The sequence below is a fragment of the Fundulus heteroclitus genome, chromosome 6 (genome assembly GCF_011125445.2).
Source record: "Fundulus heteroclitus isolate FHET01 chromosome 6, MU-UCD_Fhet_4.1, whole genome shotgun sequence".
Classification (NCBI taxonomy): domain Eukaryota; kingdom Metazoa; phylum Chordata; class Actinopteri; order Cyprinodontiformes; family Fundulidae; genus Fundulus; species Fundulus heteroclitus.
Window position 1 is genome coordinate 29,212,501 of NC_046366.1, and position 19,178 is coordinate 29,231,678.

At 39.2% G+C, this 19,178-nt stretch overlaps 1 protein-coding gene across 1 annotated transcript in view; it reads right to left on the reverse strand.

The window, feature by feature from the left end:
* The window catches only part of ak5 (adenylate kinase 5), a 127,422-nt gene that overhangs the window by 28,315 nt on the left and 79,929 nt on the right, over window positions 1–19,178 (reverse strand). The window contains exon 9 of the mRNA XM_012853030.3: window positions 2,058–2,103. Within this exon, the coding sequence (XP_012708484.2) occupies window positions 2,058–2,103 (46 nt within the window). The remainder of the gene's footprint in view (window positions 1–2,057; window positions 2,104–19,178) is intronic.

The window sequence follows — 19,178 nt, forward strand, 5'->3', positions numbered from 1 at the left end:
ATTTTTCTCCCCAAAGCAGATGGGTAATGTTAAATTACACTTTTTTAAAAACCCTGAGATGAGGCAGCTGTTGACACTTTTTGCCTCAAAGCAATAAAGGACCTGGGGTTACATCCCAGCTGGCGCCTTTCTGCTGGAGTTTGCACGCAGACCCCGCGCATGAATCTGCACCCCATGAACTGCCAAGCAACACCCTCCTTCACCGAGATGCACTAAAACCCCGGCCAAGCAGACTCTGCACTGGGTTAATGATCATATACGGGGCAGCTGTGAGTAAATGACCGTATACGTTCACTGTAAAACCACAGAAATCCATCTGTTTTGTTGACAAATTGCTGTTCTTGTAGCTGAGTGCCGATTAGATATGTAGATGCTTATTACTCATGAAGTAAAGTTTACACAAACTGATACTTTCTCTGAAGATCTAACTATATGTAAAGTTGTGACAATTAAGTGGATAGATTTCTCACCACCCACCACACCCATGTTGTCTTTTAAAAACACTTTTTTGGCCACAGGATTTTGAAATGAGAATAATGAGCAATCTTGGCTTCAAGGGAAGAAACGTGGAGAGTCAGCAGCCAGACCATTGAGGTGATGGCAGGTGTTGGTTGTGAGAAAGCAACACGTTTTTCTGAGGAAGGACATGTTTTACATCGTTTTTTTTCTTACTTCTTTACATTTAGACACAAAATTTAAATTCAAATCTGCACAGGAACACTTGTTTCTTTTTATGCATCACTTAAGTGTTTTGACATAAACACTCTCAAGCAAACATGATATAGTGCATATGAACAGTGCGATACCGATCCATTGAATGAACCAGACATTATTTTATTTCAGTGACTCAATTCACTAGTGATACACACTGCAAAAAACAGAATTAAAAATAAGTTAAAAGTTTCTTGAAATGAGTGCATTTGTCCTTGATTTGAGCAGGTAAATAAGATTATCGTCCAATGGAAAGAGTATTTTTACCCCTAAAATAAGATAATTAGATATACTTCACTTGAAATAAGTTGATGGAGATGAGTTCTTCCTATTTTAAGTTCAAAACTTATTCCATTGGCAGATTATCTTATTTACCTGCTCAAATAAAGTACTAATACACTAATTTCAAGAAAATTTAAACTTATTTTAGTGCTGTTTTTGCAGTGCACATCACTAGTGAACTTGTACTTGTTTATTTTAGGCTTTTTTTATTTTATTTTTTTTACAGATTTGTACTTATGCTATATTGAACTATGACCATGAAACCAGAAGCCCTAAAAAACAAGCGAAGAAGGCAACAAAGTTGTTTCTATGTCTAACTGGGAAGTTTTTTTCTTCTCTTGACCTCTAAATGTGTTGGCAGCTTTCTTTCTAAAACAAAATCCACGGTTGTTGTTGTTGTTTTTGTCTTCATTCATGAAAGATTTCTCTTTTACTCCGGTAAATCAGCCAAATAGAAGTCGTACTCGAAGAATTACCATGAAGGTCAGACCAATTTTAACTACGTTGCCAGGTGATTTAACAGAGGTTTAAACACAAGTTTAGGTATGAAATATGGTCTTTTGTTTTTTCTTTGTCTTTTTTCGTGAGCATAAATAAAAAAAAGCTGATTACAGCTTCTCTGTGATTGAGATTCATGCAAAGCTTTGACCAAGCTGCAGGGTTTATTCCCCTGTCAATCTGCCGCTGCTGCTGGTGATGAGAGGACATCGGGTCTGACTGGCGTTCAACAGCAGATGAACTGAGCAGTCTCCCCAAATATTAGCCAGTCAATATCGTTGATGCAGAGAGACTAACACACAGTCACATAGGTCATAGAGGGAAGCACATTCATGGACGTGGTCGATAATGTTAAAGCCACACAACACTTGTGGCATTTCAAGAGAAATGCCACAATAAATAAAATCATCTTATAATAAAATCCGTCTTATAATAAAATCATAAAAAAAAATCATAAATCATCAAAGATATGACAAAGAACTGAATGTGTTGTTTAATTTCCTTTTATCACAGAAGATAAGTAAAGGGGGGAAAAAAATGTAATCACCCAGATCAAATAAACTTACTTTCTGTGGCTCCTTCAGCATATCCAATCTCCTCCTCTTCATCAGGCTGGAAAAAGAGAGAAGTTAAGATGTTAGCTGTTGTCTTTTAATCTACTTCTGTCCTTCTAGAAATCCAGACAGCTTTACAATAATTCATCATTAACCGTAAGCTTGATTATTGATTGACTGCGTCCAACTTTAAATGTGAATTGTTTTAATTATCACCAGTATCATTATTTGTTCACGCTTTTTTTTAATCACTATTTATTCATGCGTGTGCAGTTTAGAATAGTCTCTGTAGAGCCCAAAGAAATCGTCTTCAAAGATGGATTGATTAGTCTCCCCTCATCCTTGGCTCTACATGTGAGCTCCTCCTCATGGTTTTCTCTAATGTGCTACACAAGTACAAGCCACTCACCATTCTCCCTGGACTGCCGGTCAACAGCATCCTATTGTTTTATTCCATTTACCTTACACTGCAAAAACTGATATAAAAATAAGTAAAATGTTCTTAAAGTTAATGTGTTTATCCTAGATTTGAGCAGGTAAATAATATTATCTGCCAATGGAATCAGTATTTTGACCCTTAAATTAAGATAATTAGATATCCTGCACTTGAAATAAGTGGATGATGGAGATGAATTGTTCCTATTTTAAGTGCAAAAATCTCATTCCATTGGCAAATCATTTTATTTACCTGCTCAAATCAAGGACAGATACATTTATTTTAAGAACATTTTACTTATTTCTAGTTCTGTTTTTGCAGTGTAAGTATGAGCCACACATGATCTAGTCCTTTAGTTTTTTAATTGTAAAATCGTCTAAATTTTTGGCTTGCAAGGCTTTAATTCTTTTGTCTCCTGAGCTTCAACAGACCTATTTATTGACCTTTTACATTAGACAAATTGGTTCAAATAATAAAAAACAACAAAAGTAAAATGAAAAACAACAAACTCCCGCACCACCCACTAAGTATTCACCACATATGCTGCTGAATAAAACCACAGACTGCATTGAAGGGGCCTAGTCACGCGTTTTGACTATAAAAAGAAAACTAAAAACACCACATATTCGTCTTAAAAAAACCCAGTATATACCAATCGCTCATCCTGATAGTGTTTACTTAGTCCTTTTTGAACCCGAAAAAAACAAATTTGCACTGGGCAGTAGACGGCTCAACCTAATCCACAGTGTTAGGGTTACTTTCTTTTTGCTCCTCCGCTGGGTATTGCTGATTCGCTCCGTCGCCACCATGTTGGAAGTGGCATAGTGAAGCTGTTCTGAGAAGATGCCTCCATTCCTCCGCTGCATGGATTTGTATCAACGGATTCAACGTACAAACCAGATCTACTGGCATAACCTTTCACATGTAAGAGTGAACATATGCTTATGATTGTATTTAGTCACAATGTCATTAAAACATTATATGTATGTCTGTGGGCTCCTTTGCCTCTGCCTGTTTAGTCATTGCACGCATTGCATTATCATACTTCCGGATACTTAGTCATGCTGTGGTAAATATACATAAAACTGCTTTGGTTATTAACAAAAACAAAATGCTGAACACAGAAATAAAATATAATAAGCCAACAGGGCGTGATAATTTTATTGTATGCAACCAGAGTGAGCTACTGCCGTAGAAGTTCATAAACTCATAGTACGTGACTAGACCCCTTTCTTAAAGTACCTCAAAACGGTACCAGAGCCATTTGGTAATAAAGTAAAAAATCTTGGTGTTATTTTTGACCAAGACATGTCATTTAAATCCCATATTAAACAGGTTTCCAGAGTTTCCTTTTTTCACCTCCGGAATATCGCCAAAATTAGAAACATTCTGTCCAGGAGTGATGCTGAAAAACTGGTCCATGCATTTGTTACTTCAAGGCTGGACTATTGTAATTCTTTACTATCAGGAATTCCACAAAATGCAGTTCAAAGCCTTCAGCTGATCCAAAATGCTGCGGCAAGAGTTCTGATGAAAATCAACAAGAGGGATCATATTTCTCCAATTTTAGCTTCCCTTCATTGGCTTCCTGTTAAATCAAGAATAGAATTTAAAATTCTTCTTCTAACGTATAAAGCCCTTCATAATCAAACTCCATCATATATCAGAGCTCTGATTACCCCGTATGTTCCTAATAGAGCACTTCGCTCTCAGACTGGAGGTCTGCTGGTGGTTCCTAGAGTCTCTAAAAGTAGAATGGGAGGCAGATCCTTTAGCTATCAGGCTCCTCTCCTGTGGAACCAACTCCCAGTTTTGGTCCGTGAGGCAGACACCCTGTCTACTTTTAAGACTAGGCTTAAAACTTTTCTTTTTGACAAAAATTATAACTAGTGACTCATGTTACTCTCAGCTACCATTATAGTTTTACTGCTATAGGCTTAGGTTACTGGAGTATATCAGGATCTAATTTTCTCACTATATTGAGTTCTACTGTTCTTCAATTATGCATTATGTGTTGTCATTTCTGCTTTAACTTTCTGTTCTCTCTCTTTTCTCTTCATAGTAGGTACACCTGGTCTGGCGTTCTGTTAACTGTGACATCATCCAGAGAAGATGGCTCACCCGCTATTACCATCTAATGTAGAACAGATTACTAGATCAATGTGTGCTTCTGTGCTTTTTTGTTTCTCTTGTTGTGTCTCTGTTCTGTCTTCTGTAACTCCAGTCGGTCGAGGCAGATGACCGTTCATACTGAGCCTGGTTCTGCCGGAGGTTTTTTTTTCCCGTTAATGGGTGGTTTTTCTTCCCACTGTCGCTTCATGCTTGCTCAGTATGAGGGATTGCAGCAAAGCCATGTACAATGCAGATGACTCCTCCTGTGGCTCTACGGTTCCCCAGGAGTGAATGCTGCTTGTCGGGACTTTGATGCAATCAACTGGTTTCCTTTATATAGGACATTTTTGACCAATCTGTATAATCTGACCCAATCTGTATAATATGATTGAACTTGATTTTGTAAAGTGCCTTGAGATGACATGTTTCATGATTTGGCGCTATATAAATAAAATTGAATTGAATTGAATTGAATTTAACTTCAAAACGGGTTTCATGAGGACAACGTATGTTTTGCTCGTTCGGTGTGAAGTTTGTGCAACATGAAACCGTACCACAATTTTGCACAATCAACCACGTAGACAGGCTTAGCTTAACCTCACGAGTTCATTTTCAAGTTGTGTCCCTCTTAGAACTAAAGATCACATATTTAGTTCATGATTACAAAGGTGTCTGTCTTTTGGTCAAAGTGGATAAAACCGATGCGTTTTTTTTTTAAGTATATTTGCTAAATCCTCCTATGTAAAGAGCTGTTACCTCTCAGATTATTATATAACTGTTTCTGAGGAGTGTTTTTGCTTTAAAGAAAGTAAAGAGAAACATAATATCTGGCATTTTATTAGTCTTTATTTGCTGACACACTGACCAAACAGTTAAAAATGTGAGAAGAAAATAAACCTGATTGCTGAACCATGACTCGTGTGTCCTTTTATACCCCCCCCCCTGTAATTGCACAGCATACGATTATTAATCTACTTCTTTTTGTCTCTCATTCATAAATCTTTTTCTCAGAAAGCGTGAAGAACCTCCATGACAAATGTTGCATTTGCAGAAACAAGAATGACATTTAATGCATAATATGATTCTTTCTCTGAAAAACAGCTTAGAAAACTCAGACGCTGAAATTGAATTATTGATGGCTCATAATTGATATGAACCACATCTAAAAACGACTCATGGTAAAGTGCTTAGTCATTTCTGTTCAGCTATTCAAAAAGAAGAAGAAGAAATTAGGATTCAAATGCATCCGTGCAGCGAGCTCCGACAGACGTGAGATCATTTTTTTTTTTTTTTTTTTTTTTTTGTATCAGTGAGTCTGTTGGCATTTAAAACTGTGCAGATTGTGCAGCACATTCACAAGAATCTGAAACAAACAACTATTGTCTTCACTCCAAAGACTTCAACATGAGCTTTCATCACCTCCTCCTTTTCTTTCACGTCCCACTGAAATGCATTTGAATCTGCAAAAGACCCCCTCATCGTCTAACAAATCCAACACAGCATTCATAATGCATCGAAGGCTCTGTAAGCTGACCGTCTGGCAGCTATGCGCAGACGTGAAAGCATAACAGTTTATTTTCTCATACCAGTCTGAGGTAGCTCCAGACAATAGGTTTTGTGTTTTTTACCGAAGCGAGCAGCACACTGAACATAATAGAAGCTCTACAGGAAAAGCTAACATTTTGTAATGAAATATTTTGCGAAGCAATGTATGAATTTTAATTTGACTCAACCCATCTTTCTAACACAACTCCCAAAAGATTTATCAGCATATCTGTAAACAAGAAGTAATTAAAAACTTCTCTCCCGACATGAATGACTCAGTTTGCTCCAACACCTACAGGGTTTTTTTTTTTTTTTTTTAACTGGAACCTCGAACAGCGATGCTAATTTTATTAGGGCAAAAGTTAAAAGGTGTTTGATGTACTTTAGAAACCGAATCCATGCAGATGAGGTCAGAGTGAAATAATTAGCAGCATTTTCCTGCTCTAACTCATGATGCACTTTTTTTTTTTTTATGTTTTGGAAGTTTGAAAACAAATATGTGCAATTTTTCTGTTTAGAGTTAAACCGGGCAGATCCCTACTATTGGGGACTCAAGCAGTTAACTCCTATAGAAGATCAATTGGTAAGTTATTTGCATAAAAACTGCAACTTAGTGGATTTTTTTCTGCTTCTGTTTGCTCTTGTCTGGGTAAGTATTGTAAATAAGTCCAAATAAAAAGCATTACAGATTGGAAAGGCTTATCTGCTATTCTTAAACTGCTGCTCTAATTTTCCTTTGGATCCCATTCTTCTCCCTCAGACCACCTCACTATAGCAACACATTATATGGTGAGGTATACGGATTTCTTTTAATATGTATTTTTCTGCTGCTGTTTTGTTTAATATTTTGCTAATAAGATTTTTTTTGGAACAGAATGGCCCAACACCTAGTTCCTGGTCCTACATGTTTTATTGTCGGCACAGTTGTTAAAGGTCCAATAGACGACAAGATAGAGCACATCACTCCAGTTCTGAAGTCCTTACAATGGCTCAGAGAATAGACTTTAAAATTCTTCTGTTAGTTTAAAAATCACTGACTGCTTAGCACCAAACAATATTAAAGACTTGCTGTTACTGTATCAACCCTCCAGACCACTCAGATCTCTGCGGACCCAGAACCAGAACCAAACATGGAGAAGCAGCATTTAGCTTCTACGCCCCATGAATCTGGAACAAACATCCAGAAAACTACAAAATCAGTGGAAACACTAAGTTCCTTTAAATCAAGACTGTAAACCCACATGTTTAGAGCTGCTTTCAGCCATAACAGGAACAACATATTTGATGTGTGTTGATGTTTTCACCTGATTTAACCTGTTTGTTTCTGTGTTTATTATGTTTTTTTTATGTTTTCATGATGTAAAGCACTTTGAACCGCCTTGCTGTTGAAATGTGCAACACAAATGATCTTTAAAAAAAAATTAAATTTATAGAGTTGTGGAGTACATTAATGCATTTTCTCAGGGTAGTTTAGCTTCATATCACAGGCCAGAAACATGCATGCTAAGTTAATCGCCCATTCTTGTCTCCCCTTACCTCCCGAGCGTGTGGATGCGTGGTTATTTATTTCTGTGTGGATAGCTAGGCTTGTACTTGTCACAGTCTATATTATAAGAGTGGATATTAAAGACTCTAGGATGTAAGCTTGACTGCACAACTATTTTTTATCACAGCAGAATCGCATCATAAAGATGAGGAAGGGAGAAATTACAGTCGGACAAGAAAAAGAAGCCCAACACAGGAAAACTCTCTGACGATCTAACATCCTAAAAGAGGCGGAGGGGGGTTGAAGGAAAACGAAGAAAAGAGAAGACTACAAATAAAACGCTGGATATTTTTCCCCCTCGACTTTAATTAAACAATTAAAAATATTGCAATAACAACGTCACTCCAGTAGGTGGTAACAATGCCAGAACTAACAACAAAAATATAAAAGAAGATCCTGAATAAGGCTTAAAGAGTGCCAGGGTAAAGATTCCCACTAAAGGAACTGCAGCTCATGTTTTGTTTTCTTCCGCTTTGCTCTCAACGGTTACCTCTAGTCAGGCACCATATTGCCAAACGTATTGGGTCAACGCAGCAAATCCCTTAATTCCAGTCACAGGTGTATAAAACCCACCACCAAGGCCTGCAGACTGCTTCTACTAACATTTATTAAAGAATTGGTCGCTCTCTCCGGAGCTCAGTGAGTTCCAGTGATATGGTTATAACAAGATGCCACCTGTGCAACAAGTCCAGCGGTTAAATTACCTCGCTGTTAAATATTCCAGAGTCAAATGCAGGTACTGTTTGTAACCAAATGAAAGCGAGTGGGAACGACAGCAAAGAACCATCCCAGAGGTGCACAGCGTGAGGAAGTCACCGACCTTCTCCAAACTTCACGTGGCCTTCAGCAGGTTTGCATAGCTGAGCAGCTGCATCCAAGTCTTACATTACCAGATCCAATGCTACACGAAGCGTAGGAAGCAGCAGTATGAAGCCTGCTGTCGCCGGATTTCAGCAGTGGAAGGCCGAATGTCACACTTCCCTGGCTGGCAATCCAATTGACGAGTCTTGGTTGGGCGGGTGCCAGAAGAACAGAACTTCTCCGACTGCATTTTGCCGAGTGGAAAGTGTTTTGGAGGAAGGATTGTGGTTCTTCTGGTCGTCTTTTAGGGGTTGAGCTGTGTCCCTTGTTTCCAGTAAACTCCTAATGATGCACCAACACGACATTCGGGACAAAGAGTTTGAGGATGGCGCATTCAGTGGACATCGTTACCCAGATATAAATGAGCAACTTAGTGCAGACCAGTCAGGTTTGTCCACATCAGAGTTCTTACCTGAACATAAATGAACTACATTAGGGTGTCATGATTTGGATTTTGTCTTTGTTTTGGATTGTTTATTTTTTTGAGCCATGCTCCACACCTGCTGACCACCACTTGGCACCATCATTTCAATTCAATTCAATTCAATTTATATAGAATCACTCAACGCTCCCTGCCAGAACGTCTTGTCTTGACTCATCTGCTCTGCCGCCGTGTTTCTACCAGTTCCTGTGTGCTCAGACAACTGGACATTATTTCCCTGCTTGTGTTCACACTGCAAAAATGAAACTAAAAATAAGTCAAATTTTCTTAAAATTAGTGTATTTGTCCTTGATTTGAGCATGTAAATAAGATGATTTGCCAATTGAATGAGCTTTTTGCACTTAAAATAGGAACAAGTCATCTCCATCATCTTATTTTAGAGGGCAGAATATCTATCTTATTTTGGGAGTCAAAACACTTATTCCATTGGCAGACCATCTTATTTACCTGCTAAAATCAAGAAAAAATACATTCATTTCAAGAAAATGTAACTTATTTTTCGTACCGTTTTTGCAGTGCATCCCTCACTGATGTGTGTTTTTAGTGTTTCTGTGCTACTAGAAGTCTGCTTTGTTCCCTGTGATTTCCAGCTGCTTGCTCTGCCCCCTCTGGTCGTTCCTCGGCTTGTATTGTCTGTTCTGGTCATCTCCTGTTGGTATCTCTGGTTCTGGTCTGTCACTGCCTGCTAAACCTGTTCAAGTCTAGTTCTGTCCGCCTGCATCATCAGCCGCTATTCATCCATTTCTGCACATTTGCACATATGCCATCAGACTGTTGAACTGCTGAAGCCACAAATGGACTCTGTACCACATTCGTAGACTACACAGTTTTTAATAATGCTCACCTGTACACTGTGAAATCGCACACTGTCTATTTCCCCTGCATTGTTTGCATTGTTTGCATTTCGGCAGTTTGCATGGATCACCGCTGCACCTTATCCTGTAATTTACTGTAATTCACTGCGATCTGCTGTGATTTTTCGGGCTGAATGCAAACAAAATTTCTTTCTTTACGCACTCTGTGCATACAAAATGGCAAAGTTCTAAGTCATTTCAATAAACCTTTTAATACGTAACTCTGTTGCCTGGCTGAATTATCAGGTTCTCAGAACACTGTTCTTAACATAGAGAGAATTTAGAGGAGACTACAAGTCAGGCTTTCCCATCCAACACCAGAGTCTGACCTCAGAAATGCAGTTCTGGAAGAACTGGCAAGCTTTCCCCATTAAAAAAAACTCCTGAACTTCTTCATCCAACAGGCCAGCAGCATAAAAAAGTCCTTGTATAAAGAATGGGATGTCATTTAAGCTCATGTGTGCAAACTCAAGTGACCCGATAGTTTTGGCCAAACAGTGCATGTGATCAAATAAAAACAGAGCTTTCTGACTGCAAAGATTGTGATTTCAACATTCGGATGCCTGGTACTGTGAAGTCCAAAGAGTGGTTGGAGTTGGGGAGAGGAGCAGCCTCTCAGGGAGAAGCGTTGCTGGGCGCCGTCGGTGATAAATAAATGGTGCCAGTGTGGAGGAGTGCTGGGTGCCAGTAACAAGCCAGCTTGTCATGTGGGTACACCAACTGGTGTGGTGACTCAGAGGCAGAAACACATGTACAGCACACACAGCACTCCCACGTGATGGAGATAAAATATGCACTCATGAACGCCAAAACTCACAGTAAGACGCACCGATCCGGTCGTTTCTGTGGCAGAGATGCAGCATGGAGACTACGCAGTCACGAACTCTGAGGCTTACACATATAATCCCTTCATTTTTTGTCCATAATTGGTATTAAACTTCAGCTTTTTATTTTCTTATTCTTTTTGGTGTATTTTATTACAATTTCTGTTAGGTAGTTTAATATAAATGCACTCAACGGACAAAATTCTCAAAATCACCATTAGTTTTTTATGTATCTAATAGCGTTTTGTATGTTTTCTTTAAATCCTTGATTCATTTTATTTGTTTTGCTTCCTATTGGCTAAGAGTTTCCACATTTTTTATGGAGCTAAATTGGTGACATAAACTTTGCTCAAACATTTTCTTTTTTGAAACTGAAAACAAAATATTAAAACTGAAAAGAAATGTGAGATCAGTGAAGCATGTTATTTTTCAAAACCAAACACATAAACATAGAATATCGATGATGCTTTAAAAACATTTGTAGTTCCCAGGGTTCCTGAATGCAACACCTGGGAATATTTCCTTCAGCCACCTAAACTCTCTGTCATCTAAGCAGTTTCAATCTAAAAAAAAACTAAATATGAACCTGAATAAAAACCCAAACTTGAAGCTGAAAAATACCTTTAAACATTTCTTTTCAGTTTAAATCTTTTTCAGTTTCAAAAATACTTTTCAGTATCAAGAAGAAGTGTTTTCAAATCGACTTTATGGCCCTAATTTAGCTCCATATTTTCTGACTTTATAACCCTAAAACTCAATATATTTTAATAGGATTTTATGTGGCGGACTAGGGCAAAGTTAGTACATGCTTTAAATGTTTTTTGTTTTTGGTGGTGTTCATTTGTAGTTACTATGATCATGGGAAACTTAAGATACATTCGTAGGAGAAGAAATCCCCAACATAAGTTGGAAAATATGTTGATGCCACAATTATTAGTTATCCATAACAAAACTCTGGCCCTTGTAGAAGAATAGCACGAAGACAAACATTGTTTAAGGAAAGATGTAAGAGGTCCTGTTTGCAGTTTTCCACATGTCATCCAGGGGACACAGCAAACTAATGGAAGAAGATGCAAAACACTGTGTGTGGCGCACAACTGACACAGCATTCTTATTGTAAAACATGGTGATGGCAGGATCATGATGTGGGGCTGCTTTTATTCAGCAAGTACGGAAAGGCTAGCCAGAGTTGACGAGAAGATAAATGGAGCTAAATAAAGGGCAATCCTTGAAGAAAATGTGTTGGACGCTATAGACTTGAGGAGGAGGTTAACCTTCCAGCAGGACAACAGCCCTAAACATGCAGCCAGGGCGACTGGCTTAGATTGGCGTTTCTCAAACTGTTGTTCAAGTCCACAGAACCGGTACATATAAAATAATCTGGCATTATTTACAACGTCAATATGAAATCATTTGTAATCAAGCTACCTCTATAGTTATGCTGCTATAGGCTTAGGCTACTGGAGGACATCAGGATCTATTTTCTCACTCTACTGATTTCTACAGTTCTCCAGTTTTGCATTGTATTACATTGAAATGACTGTTGTCATTTCAGCTTTTAACTTTTTGCTCTCTTTTTCTTCATAGTAGGTACACCTGGTCTGGTGTTCTGTTAACTGTGACATCATCCAGGGGAGACAGATCATCCACTATTACCATCTAATGTAGAACAGATTACTAGATCAATGTGTGCTTCTCTGCTTTTTTGTTTCTCTTGTTGTGTCTCTGCTCTGTCTTCTCTAACCTCCAGTGGGTCGAGGCAGATGACCGTTCATACTGAGCCTGGTTCTGGTTCTGCTGGAGGTTTTTCCTTCCCGTTAATGGGGAGTTTTTCTTTCCACTGTCGCTTCATGCTTGCTCAGTATGAGGGATTGCTGCAAAGCCATGGACAATGCAGACGACTCTCCCTGTGGCTCTACGCTTCTCCAGGAGTGAATGCTGCTTGTCGGGACTTTGATGCAATCAACTGGTTCCCTTTATATAGAACATTTTTGACCAATCTGTATAATATGATTGAATTTGCCTTTTTAAAGTGCCTCGAGATGACATGTTTCATGAATTGGCGCTATATAAATAAAATTGAATTGAAAATTGAATTGAATAAAAGCAGAGGAGAAAATGGTGTAAAGCCAAAGCAAACCTTCAAGGCCGTTCTGACACACATTCTCAAAGCCCAAACTTAAATCCAACCCAGAATCTTTGGACATATTTTAAAAAAAAATTACACTTTCCACCCAGTCAGACCGAGGTGAAGCTACTCGACAGCTGAGAACAGATGTGTTATTGACCTGGTATCTAACGTCCATCTCTCAAGGTTCATGCAACAAATAAATACACGGATGTTAGCGGCCTAACTTATTGTCTTTGCAAAGAAAGTCTCACTATTTTGCCATCAAAAATTTCAGTCGGGTTGGAGGGAAAGTATTTTCTGAACCTGGAGATTTTTCCATTGCTGTTAAGAACCGACCCTCAATGTAGATCTTCCACAAATGGGAGAAGATTTATGTAGTTGATGCATTTTCTTTTTTTGTGAGGCTGAGCTGTGACAGAAGACAGCCTGCGGCTAAAAGCTCAGCTGCTGCTGCTCTGGCTGCATGTGATGCTGACAGAAGCTCTGCTTGTGAACGTGCTCGCCGTTCAGCTCTGGGTCCATTTGTGAATGAAACGTTGGCGCTAATGATATGGCCCGTGGTGGCTTTACCGTAGCTGCTGTTTCGTTAGCCAAGCGAAGGCTATTGAAGCGTTTGGGATTTGTTCTCTAATGAGATATGACACACAAATACGGTAGCCTCAGCACATAATTAAACTAATGCAACTCTGCCAGTTCCCCCGCTCACATGAATAAAAACACGACACCAGCTATAAACCGTGCCACAGCCTTTTTTTTTTTTAAGAGGCAAACTAGTTTCTCATCTATATTACGTAAAAGGTTGCTTTGATGGAGCGCAAAATTAGGCCAGAAGGAATGCAACTTTTTTCAATATTAGTCACCGCGACTGCAGAATAAGACGCAAGAAATTAAAGCTGATTTAGCTGACTGTGAAATGCCATTCACCACTTTTAAGCGTGGATAATGCATTGCAAAAGCATGCAGACCACTGGCGCCAGAATAGGGGGGGCCAGGGAGGTCATTGCACCCCCCCCCATTTTATGGACCCCGAAGAGCCAGACATTTACTCAGGATGGATCAGATTGTGCCGAGAGGCTTTGACGGTACTCTCTTACTCCCCGTCTCTTCTTTAGGTTGTGCAGGAGACAGAGACACAAATCAAATGTTTGCGTGTTTTGAAACCGGAAAGCATCCGCAAAAACATGCAGCGCGATTTATTTAAATGCCTAACGAGGTAAGAAGCACAAAATATCACTCCCGTCCAGTTAGCACGATTGTTACAACGATGTAGTGTCGGGTTGTGTTTAAATAACACATGCAGTGTTATTCACAAAAACTACAAATAACTGTGCTAATTATTAGTCTGCCATTATTGTCCCAAAGGCAGCTGCACACACCGATGGCAGGGCGCTCTGTGGAGAAAATGCAGGCAGATGAAAACAATAGCAATGAGCTTCTATGTTCCTGTGAACGTCTTTAAAATAATAGAAGCAAAATAAAACCTGAACGTAATCTCAGTCAGAAACGGCCGCCACATAATCTCTCCAGACACCCAGGATGCACAAAACTGTTTTTAATGGAGAACGTCTGCTATTTGACTTTTTCTTTTATTTAAGACGTTTCAGTTGTTTTAACAATGTGTTCTGAATTGGTTCCGCCCTTTCTGTTGCTCTGCATCTATGGCCTGCTTGCTGGGGTGACGTCAGTGACTCTGTGCTTGTTAACCGCTTGATGATTAATAAATAAAATCAGCTATTGAATTGAATAAATGCTTGTATTCATTGTTTTTTTTCCCCTCAAAGTAGTTTGTTGTTAACCACTTTACTTGAATTTGGGGCATCTGCAGGATTATATTAGCTGGCGGCGCAGAAACCATCACCGCACCTGACCCAAACCAACACTAGTCCTACGACTTGATGCGTGTGGCGCCCAAAAACAGCAACATCGAATCACAAACCTGCAGATCAGGTCCTCACCCACACAAGCATGGCACATTAGTACGATGCGCATGGTGCACAGAAACAGCGCATCGATTCACACAATGGCCCAGTGCGCACGTCGTGACGCATGCTCTCACAAACAGAGATATGCCTACATTTGTATTTCTAACTAATAACAATAATAAAAGGAAAAAAAAAGTCTCACCCCACACACCAAGGTTAACTCCCAACTCTGATTGGTATTGATAAGTCTGAATAATGCTAGTGAGGAGGAGCGAGATTCCCAGCCTCAGATGTTTTGTTTGTGACATCTAGGAGAGGAGGTGAAGCGACAATATTTGCTTCATTTCTACTCTTTTTGGTAAACGTTTCAATCAGATTTAACTGCTTAAAAGTCCAGGTTCTTAGTTTTAGTTAGCTTCACCGCACAATCACAATAAGCTCACGCAACCGGCAGATAAAGAAAAGTAAACTGACCAATTAAATTTCGTAAGTAGGTTTTGCCACAAACTATTTCTATTAGTTTCTTCACCGTTTTGGTCATAATAAAGGAAGAAAGATCAATAAAAAGTCAAATAATTATGCTAAGACCTTCTTTTTTTTTTTTTTTTAAATCAAAGCAAAATCAGGTGGGGTGGGTAGCCGTCCAGCTGCAGGCGCCAATTAATCGTTTTCTTTACTCATCATCTCCAGACCGGGTTGCACTGCAAGTTTATTTCTGCACCGGAGCGCCAAACTGTGTCCTTGCACCAGTGAAGATAATTTACTTTTGTCGTGGTCACTATTTATATATTAGTTACTTTTATTAATGATTTTTTTTATTAATCATTCTCAATAAATGACGTGGTGGCAGTGCATTTTCAGCACCGCAGATGTGTGAACAGCGACGACGAGAGACCGACATTCAGAAAGAAGCGATTTATTTGACTTAAAACACACTTTACCACTAATGAACACAGAGCAATACCTTTCCACTCCTTTCTGCGGAAAAGAGCACCATCATATTCCTGAATACTGCAGTTTGTTACATAATTTCCATTTCAAAAAGGATTATTTTTGTAAGTTACTTGTCTTCTTGTGATGATTAAAAGGCTACACGTGAACATTACTGTGTGACAAGAATGAGCATGTGCACCTTTACAGTAAAGGTGTCTACTAATAGATACCCCCCCCCCCCCCCCCCCCCCACCACCACCCCATAAATTAATCTGGCACAGGTTACATCCAAAAACCTTGAGTGTTTATGGAGGCTTTTATGTAACAAGTAGCCCATAATTGGTAAATTAAAGGAAAAACATTGATGTCTCACTGAAAGATCAGCATTTTCTGAACATACTCAGAGTGCTGCTCTATCCATCATCAGAGAAAAGGCTATGGCACCGCTGCAAACCTTCTAGACATGGCTGCCCAAATGAAACGACAGGCGGGGCAAGGAGAGCATTAACACTGGTAACTCTTAGGGAGCTGCAGAGATTCACTGCTCAGGTGGGAGAATCTGTTGGCCAGATAGCTTAGTTGTGCACTCCTAATCTGGCCTTTAATGGAAGAAAGGCAAGAAGTAAATCGTAGCAAAAAGAAAGCCACTGGAAGTGGCAGTATCTTGTTGTTTCCTCAGCAGCGACAGGGAGTGAATAGGAAGGTGGATGGAGCTAAATCCCATTAGAAAAACCTGTGAGGTGGTGCAAAAGACTTGACACTGGAGGTTCGCTGTCCAGCAGGAACAACCCTAAACATACAGCCAGTGCTACAACAGAAGATCAAAGCATAGTTGATGGTCAAAATCCAGACCTAAGTCCAATTAAGAAAATTGATGTCTCCAGATACTGCCCATCCAGTCTGTCTGAGCTTAAGTTTATTTATTTATTTACCATCCATCCAGAAAACAACAAATCTCCTGAAATCTTCAGGACCTTACACATGTTTAAATGTGTTAAACCTAGCAGCAGCAGATGTTTTTACTAAATGTCATAATCTCTTTTCAGAGCTTTCTGCTACTTTTAGACTCAATGCTCTCCCTTTCAGGTTTTAATGTTGGAGTGTGTTGATAGTTACATGTCAAATGTTTGAAAACCAGCCAGGATTTTCTAGTGAAAGAGATTTTCGACATAATAAGTCATTTCCTATCTCTATCAACACATTTATTAATCGCTCCTACAATTTTTTTGCTGATGACATTCAGCTTCACTGCTCTTCCAGTGATTTTGAGTTTGTCAGGCTGTCATGATTAAGTGATGAACAGAGGTTTACAACTGGTTTATCCAGGTTATATTAACCCCCTTTTTATGTGTAATATGCAAAAGCCTTTGAAGATGGTGAGAAACTGCATCAAGACTTCCTTCAGTCCTGTTTCAACATCTTTAAGCTGGTTAGCTGTTATTTTTAGATGGGTTTTAAAACCCCAGCTTTAACTTTCAGGGCCCGGCAAGGTCAAGCTCCTTCCCATATTACTGAATTATTACAGCCACATACTCCAACTTGAGTCCTCAGATCGTTAAACCAGAATCTACTCATAGACACAAGGAGCAGATGGGGAAACTGGAGGGAATTGCTCCTTTGAGACTGTTGCACCTTGACTTTAACACTGCAGATTTTTTTCTCCTTATAGATTGTCTTGAGTCTTGACTCATTTAAAAAGCAGCAAAAGAAATGTTATTAAAACCTGCTTTTCCACAATATATATCTAAAATCCTTCTACAGTCAATAAAATTCTAATAAATTAGAATATTATTGAAAAGTTCATCTATTTCAGTAATGCAGATAACAAAAGGAAACACATTATAGAGATTAACAAAGACTGGTGATGTTTTAAAGCCTTTATTTCTGTTAATTATGAATTTTCCCCCCACCCCAGCTAATAAAAACACAGCATTTAGGATTAGAATATTGCAACGAACGGATAAAAAAAGCAAAAATTTCCATGCAAAAATCGCAGCTTAATAAAAAGTATGTTTAGTACTAGCTTAAAGATTTTTTTATTTTTTTTTATTTTTTTATAATAGGAACTTTAAATCTCACAAACAAGCCTCTTAGAAATGCTCATTCTAATTGATTGAATATGACCGTATAGTGACATTTATTTATGTATGTTATCTAATTTTGTTTTTATTTTCTTTTTTTTAAATGGGACGTGTGCTTTTCAGTTGTGATCCATATAAAGTGGAACAGCAACGCTTTGGTCTGAATTCCCTGTTAACTTACCCCATGTTTCCTTTTTTCACCCCATGTGCTGAGGTACGTCCAGGAGCAACTCATTTTGGTGCCGCCGCTTTAAATCTGAAGGAGGCACTTCACACCGTGACCCCTTCCTATTCACAAAGCGTTCCTCTCTATCCTGTTCAGCTATTTTTTGTTGTATGATGGGGGACGGTGTTTACCTGACGCCGCCAGATGGATTTGCTCCGCTTATCCATCTGGAAACCTTCCGTTGAAGTAATTTTGGGAAGGGGCGAAAATACTGGTTAGCTGATTGGCCTATGTTGGTGATAGAAGGGCCAAATAAACCAATCAGATCAACGAAGCATATGACGTACTCGTCAACATGCTTCGTCGTCGCTCGTAACACAACCACAAGCCAAGCTACTCTTGCTGCTGCAGGTAAAGGCTCGTTAGCTCAGCAAAGAAATACTCTGTAATTCCGATAAAACTTGCTCGATAGCCACGCTAACGCTAGTTTCATCGGCTGAAGCCGCCATGTTCTTTAGACTGAACTGACGCGCTTCCCGTTGCGTCACACCTCAACCTGCCTCAAAGCCAACGCTGATTGGACGTTCGTTTGGTGAACGGCTCCAAATTTTCTTTAACGGAGAGTAGCCAGACTGATCTGCGAGTGAAACCTTGAAAGCTCGCGAGATCAGGATGGTCTCACGAGGCTAGGACGGTGTCATAAACAACCGAACATTTTGATTTATCCACTTGTAGCGTCAACATCCTTCGGGTTGGACTATAAAATCACCCCAAAAAATAAAAATGGTGGATTCGCAAGACTGGCAAGCTGATAGTCCATGAGCTCGTTTAGCAGCAATCTAAACATTTCTATGCAGCACCTGGAGAGACTAAATGGAAAAAAATCCTGCACTTCTAGAGACAAAAAAAATGCATTTCAGGGTTAAAAAAAACAGATTTCTTTAATCATCCATTCCCATCTGTACCTGCTTAGCCATGTAAGGTTGTGGGGGTGGTGCCGATCTCCGGCCGCCATTAGGCAAGAAACCCTGGACAGGTTATCAGTCCATCACAGGGCAACAGAGAGGAACACAGAACCAACAATCAGGCACTCACTCACACCTAAGGGCAATTTGTAGAGACCGATCAACCCAGGGGTTCCACTCGTTAGAAACGGTCCTCCGAAAGGTGATGCTGTGTTGATGTTTTCGACACTTTTCAATATTTTTCTCTCCGTCTTTGTGAAACACTTTTGTAATTCACAATCTGTGGAAGGTACTAAAAGAAAAAAAAAATCTTAA